The sequence below is a fragment of the Salmo salar genome, chromosome 01, assembly GCF_965601325.2.
Source record: "Salmo salar chromosome 01, fSalSal1, whole genome shotgun sequence".
NCBI lineage: Eukaryota > Metazoa > Chordata > Actinopteri > Salmoniformes > Salmonidae > Salmo > Salmo salar.
In genome coordinates this window covers 153,777,875-153,783,138 of record NC_138291.1, presented here as the reverse complement: position 1 = coordinate 153,783,138, position 5,264 = coordinate 153,777,875, and the positions used below count along the sequence as shown (strand labels likewise).

Sequence of the window (5,264 nt, the reverse complement as noted above, 5' to 3'; positions counted from 1 at the left end):
AAATAATAATAATGTTTTCACTTTGTCATTATGGGGTATTGTGTGTAGATTCCTGAGATTTTTTGTATTTAATCCATTGTAGAATAAGACTGTAATGTAACAAAAGGTGGAAAAAGTCAAGGGGTCTGAATACTTTCTGAAGACACTATGTAAATGTCAAAAGGCAACCTGGTTTAGAAATTAGCCTTTGGAAAGAGCTAGGCTTTGGTAATTAAACCCTGGCAGTATGTTATTGCACAGAGAAGGGGATTGGGAGAAGTGTTTGTGGTGCAAGGGCAGAATGTGACACCCATCAGGATATCAGCCAGAGAAAGTATTGTATGTGGGGAAGTGTACACTGCAGACTCCATAGACCTTTTTTTATTTATTTATTTTTATTTCACCTTTATTTAACCAGGTAGGCTAGTTGAGAACAAGTTTGCATTTACAACTGCGACCTGGCCAAGACAAAGCAAAGCAGTGCGACACAAACAACAACACAGAGTTACACATGGAATAAACAAACATACAGTCAATAATACAATTGAAAAAGTCTATATACAGCATGTGCAAATGAGGTAGGATAAGGGAGTTAAGGCAATAAATAGGCCATGGTGGCGAAATAATTACAATATAGCAATTAAACACTGGAGTGATAGATGTGCAGAAGATGAATGTGCAAGTAGAGATACTGGGGCGCAAAGGAGCAAAATAAATAAATAACAGTATGGGGATGAGGTAGTTGGATGTGCTATTTACAGATGGGCTATGTACAGGTGCAGTGATCTGTGAGCTGCTCTGACAGCTGGTGCTTAAAGTTAGTGAGGGAGATATGACTCTCCAGCTTCAGTGATTTTTGCAGTTCGTTCCAGTCATTGGCAGCAGAGAACTGGAAGGAAAGCTGGAAGGAAACTGAGAACTGGAAGGAAAGCTTTCTACGGGTGGGTGCTGCTATGGTGACCAGTGAGCTGAGATAAGGCGGGGCTTTACCTAGCAAAGACTTTTGATGACCTGGAACCAGTGGGTTTGGCGACGAATATGAAGTGAGGGCCAGCCAACGAGAGCATTACAGGTCGCAGTGGTGGGTAGTATATGGGGCTTTGGTGACAAAACGGATGGCACTGTGATAGACTGCATCCAGTTTGCTGAGAAGAGTGTTGGAGGCTATTTTGTAAATGACATCGCCGAAGTCAAGGATCGGTAGGATAGTCAGTTTTACGAGGGTGTGTTTGGCAGCATGAGTGAAGGATGCTTTGTTGCGAAATAAGAAGATGATTCTAGATTTAATTTTGGATTGGAGATGCTTAATGTGAGTCTGGAAGGAGAGTTTACAGTCTAACCAAACACCTAGGTATTTGTAGTTGTCCACATATTCTAAGTCAGAACCGTCCAGAGTAGTGATGCTGGAAGGGAGGGCAGGTGTGGGCAGCGATTGGTTGAAGAGCATGTATTTAGTTTTACATGCATTTAAGAGCAGTTGGAGGCCACGGAAGGAGAGTTGTATGGCATTGAAGCTCGTCTGGAGGTTAGTTAACACAGTGTCCAAAGAAGGGCCAGAAGTATACAGAATGGTGTCGTCTGCGTAGAGGTGGATCAGAGAATCACCAGCAGCAAGAGTGACATCATTGATGTAGACCTCCTGTTCAATGCTGAGAAACAGTGAACCAGCACCACAGCACACATTCAGCGCTGCCGTTAGGGTGTTTACAAAGTGTCCCCCTGCTGCCTAAGGGAAGTGTATTTGTAAGTAAATGCTTTCAGAGATTACAGCCACCGATTCCTACAGGGATTCAACCCCATCCATTCTTAGTTAATATAACACCCTGGTATTAACAAAGAGCTATTGAAATAAAATGACATAACATCCTAATGCTATTGCAATTACCGCCATCTATCCCCATGTTGATGTGGGTTGAACTGATATCCAGGAAGTATTTTCTTCAGAATAGCTTAGTGCTGTTCAATGTTGCTGCATTAATGGTGAATAGATATAATTCTCCACTGCTGAGGAGGTGCTCATTATCATAACACAATGCACTGTTGCTGACTCATTTCCCTAACTCTGTATTTTCTAGGAATTGTACGTGTCCCTCTAGTTCCATCTCTGTCAGCAGATCAGCTGATCATGGATGATTACTGTCTGCTTGACATTTCAAACCAAGGTTTATTGGGGTAAAAATACAAAAACCGATACTCATCATCTCTCTTCTTTCAGACATGTACCTCAAAAAAACACTGAATTAATTATTTATAGGGCTACTTGTTATTTACACAAGTGCACTAGAATACTGTCAGAAATGTGGTTACACATCAAATGCAAATCATCTGGCATCATTATGACATGAAATAATAATTTAATACCTCCCTTTCAAGGTCATGAGATATAACACATTCAAAACACACTGCAGGTTGGCCAGTAGAAATCTCCTCAATTAATTCTAACACATCTAAATTCTTGTAAGCGCTGGGGCGGAAGCGTAGCCTAGTGGTTAGAGCATTGGACTAGTAACTTAAAGGTAGCAAGTTTGAATCCCAGAGCTGACAAGGTCCAATCTGTCATTCTGCCCCTGAACAAGGCAGTTAACCCACTGTTCCTAGGCCATCATTGAAAATAAGAATTTGTTCTTAACTGACTAGCCTAGTTACATAAAGATAAAATAAATAATCAATGCTACAAAGGACATTAATTAGCCTGCTGCTCTGACAGTTCAGAGTATCTATCTACAAATCTTTAGGCCTTCATTTGCATCTGCGTTTGACAGGGTAGCAACATCAAAACATCGTAGATACAGTAAGCCCATTCCAATGTCTCAGGGCATTTAATTAATATCCCCGGAACAACAGGAAGCTTAATGCACCTCTTAATTGAGCTATAAACCCTCAAGGTCATTCTCAATTATAGTGTACCTCAGAATGGCAGGCAGACAACATGCTGGTGTTCAGAGGTTTTCTCAACCTTACTGCAGCACTTAGTGGAAATCATATACAACCTAATGCTTTGAAAGTATAAGGATGTCTGCTTAGGGTCTTGAGACACTCAGCCATTAGACATGTTAGTAATGTAAACATGGGGACTGGAATGTCTAGCATGAGAGCATGTCAAACTCCCAGACAAAGTCTGATACGTATATCTTCCCTGTATTGATACACATTGACTTTCTTTTGGTCTTTTTTTTTAGACATGCAGCTCCCTCATAACATTATACGGTAATGGGCAATATAATACTAATAAGGAAAAATCTAGTTATACAATGCAGTCAGTGGAATGAGATGGGAGAGATGAAAATGGTAGAGGATACTCTATAAAGAGGAAAAACTGTTAACAGGACAAAGTGTGCAGTCATGTAAGATTATAGTAAGTAACAGAATGAGACAACATGAAACTTTTAATAATGTGTTTTGAAAACCAACAAGATTAACCATAATAACATTATTCTCTCAATCAAGAGACTGGAAAATAGAGTGTTTCACCTTGTCACATAATCGGTGATTAAAGGCCAACTTGAGTAATCATCGCCAACCCAAGTAATTGCTTCTTGATGCAAACTCATTACCATATTCATTCTCAGCTCACCCCAGGAACCTTGGAGACATGCAGAGTCATGTACACATCCACAAGAGGGAATGATTATCAATGGTTTCCACAATCAAACACTGCAATAAATACACGCTCCTTTTTTTCTCTGAAAGCTGGACAGAATCCACTCAGAACCTGGGCATTTTACGTTTACATTTTTTGTAATTTAGCGAACACTCTTAACCAGAGCAACTTACAGTAGTGATTGCATACATTTTCAATATTTTTTCATACTTGTGCCCCGTGGGATGTATGGTGGGCAAACAGAATATGACTTCAGCTGATTATTTCTGATATCATACTGGTTTATTAGCAACGCCACATTATCCCGGAATGATGCAAGTCTCTTGTGTAGTTTATAGACCTACTTCCCACTTACTTCCCATTCCAGAGTGATGTAAACGTTAAAGACCAAATAATAAAAGGCTGTTGCAAATGTAACACTGTGGGTAATTCCAGAATGCTATTATTTTAGAATAATTGGCTGTCGCAACCTTATTAAGACTGATGAAGGCCTTCCGAGTGGCGCAGGTGTTTATGGCACTGCATCGAAGTGCTAGCTGTGCTACTAGAGAAAAACATACACAAGACGTCAAATGCAGTGTTCTGTCTTTTTAATTGCAGATATCAGTTCATGTAATTATATGAATACATATACTCAAAGAATGATCATATTAAGATGCAGAAGGGTAATCTGGCTGGCAGATGGATGATGAGACGAGACAATCTCATTGGTCACCTCTACACCTCCCAGCAGGGCCGGTACACCCTTCCCACCATACACCTCATGGTGTCCCTCCTGACGATGGAGATGCTGGGGCTCAGGTCCTGGCCAGCCTCTCTGCGGTCCAGAGTCAGGGCTCTGTCAGGCCCGGCGGCTGCAGCTCTCACCTTGTAGAAAGGAAGTCCTCTGTTCAGGTTCATCCACAGGCCAGAGTCTGCCAGCAAGACAATCTTGGAGCTCCTGCCTCTGACTGAATCAGGGATGTTTTCAGCCACCTCTACATTCAGTAGGGAGTCTAGGGTATCTTGCTCCAAGGCGATGTCCTCCGTCTTTCCGATGGGGATCGCCGTGGACGGTGTGTAGCACTCCAAGAAAAGTGCCACGGCAAAGGAGATAGAGAGGACAGAGTGTCTCATCTTGGAGAATGAGGATCTTCGTTGAGGTTGATGTTGCAGGTTGTTGTGATTTGCTTTTTCGAGCTCGTTCTCTTCTGACCAAGATATTTGTCTTCCTCTTTTATACCGTTTGGACTTCCAGGATTTGCAACATTTGACATTTTTTTCATCACTGCTTTTCTTCTCATTGTGTTTCAGGATATTAAACAATAGTATGATGACGTGGTTGATGAGACCCCTAACAGTGTTGGAGTGTTGTGTCTTGTTGAGAGTTAATTAAGCTTATCTGTAACGTGGCTGGTCTTTCTAAAGTCTGTGAGGATGAAACAGTGGGATTTCATTGAGGACACAAAGGAAGATGCCATTCCAAGAGCCTGCCCTTCAAAAGAACTGGAGTGGATTACTCACCCATTGACTACCTTGTGGTTAAGGACTCTCAATGATACATACTCCCCTCTCATGGCCACCTTATGACAATGTAAAATAAGGGATTTCAGGTGGTATTACAGTTGAAAAGTAAACTAGTGATCATTGAAGAGCTTGGTGTGTATGTGGCACCAGGAAAACCAGCAGGGTTCTTTGAATACGT

At 41.4% G+C, this 5,264-nt stretch overlaps 1 protein-coding gene across 1 annotated transcript; it reads right to left on the bottom strand.

The window, feature by feature from the left end:
• Positions 1-4,154: 4,154 nt before the first annotated feature.
• On the bottom strand, positions 4,155-4,759 carry pmchl (pro-melanin-concentrating hormone, like). The gene has a single exon (NM_001141579.1). It carries the CDS (start codon positions 4,694-4,696, stop codon positions 4,298-4,300), a length of 399 nt encoding a protein of 132 aa, NP_001135051.1. The 5' UTR covers positions 4,697-4,759; the 3' UTR covers positions 4,155-4,297.
• Between the last annotated feature and the right edge of the window lie 505 nt (positions 4,760-5,264).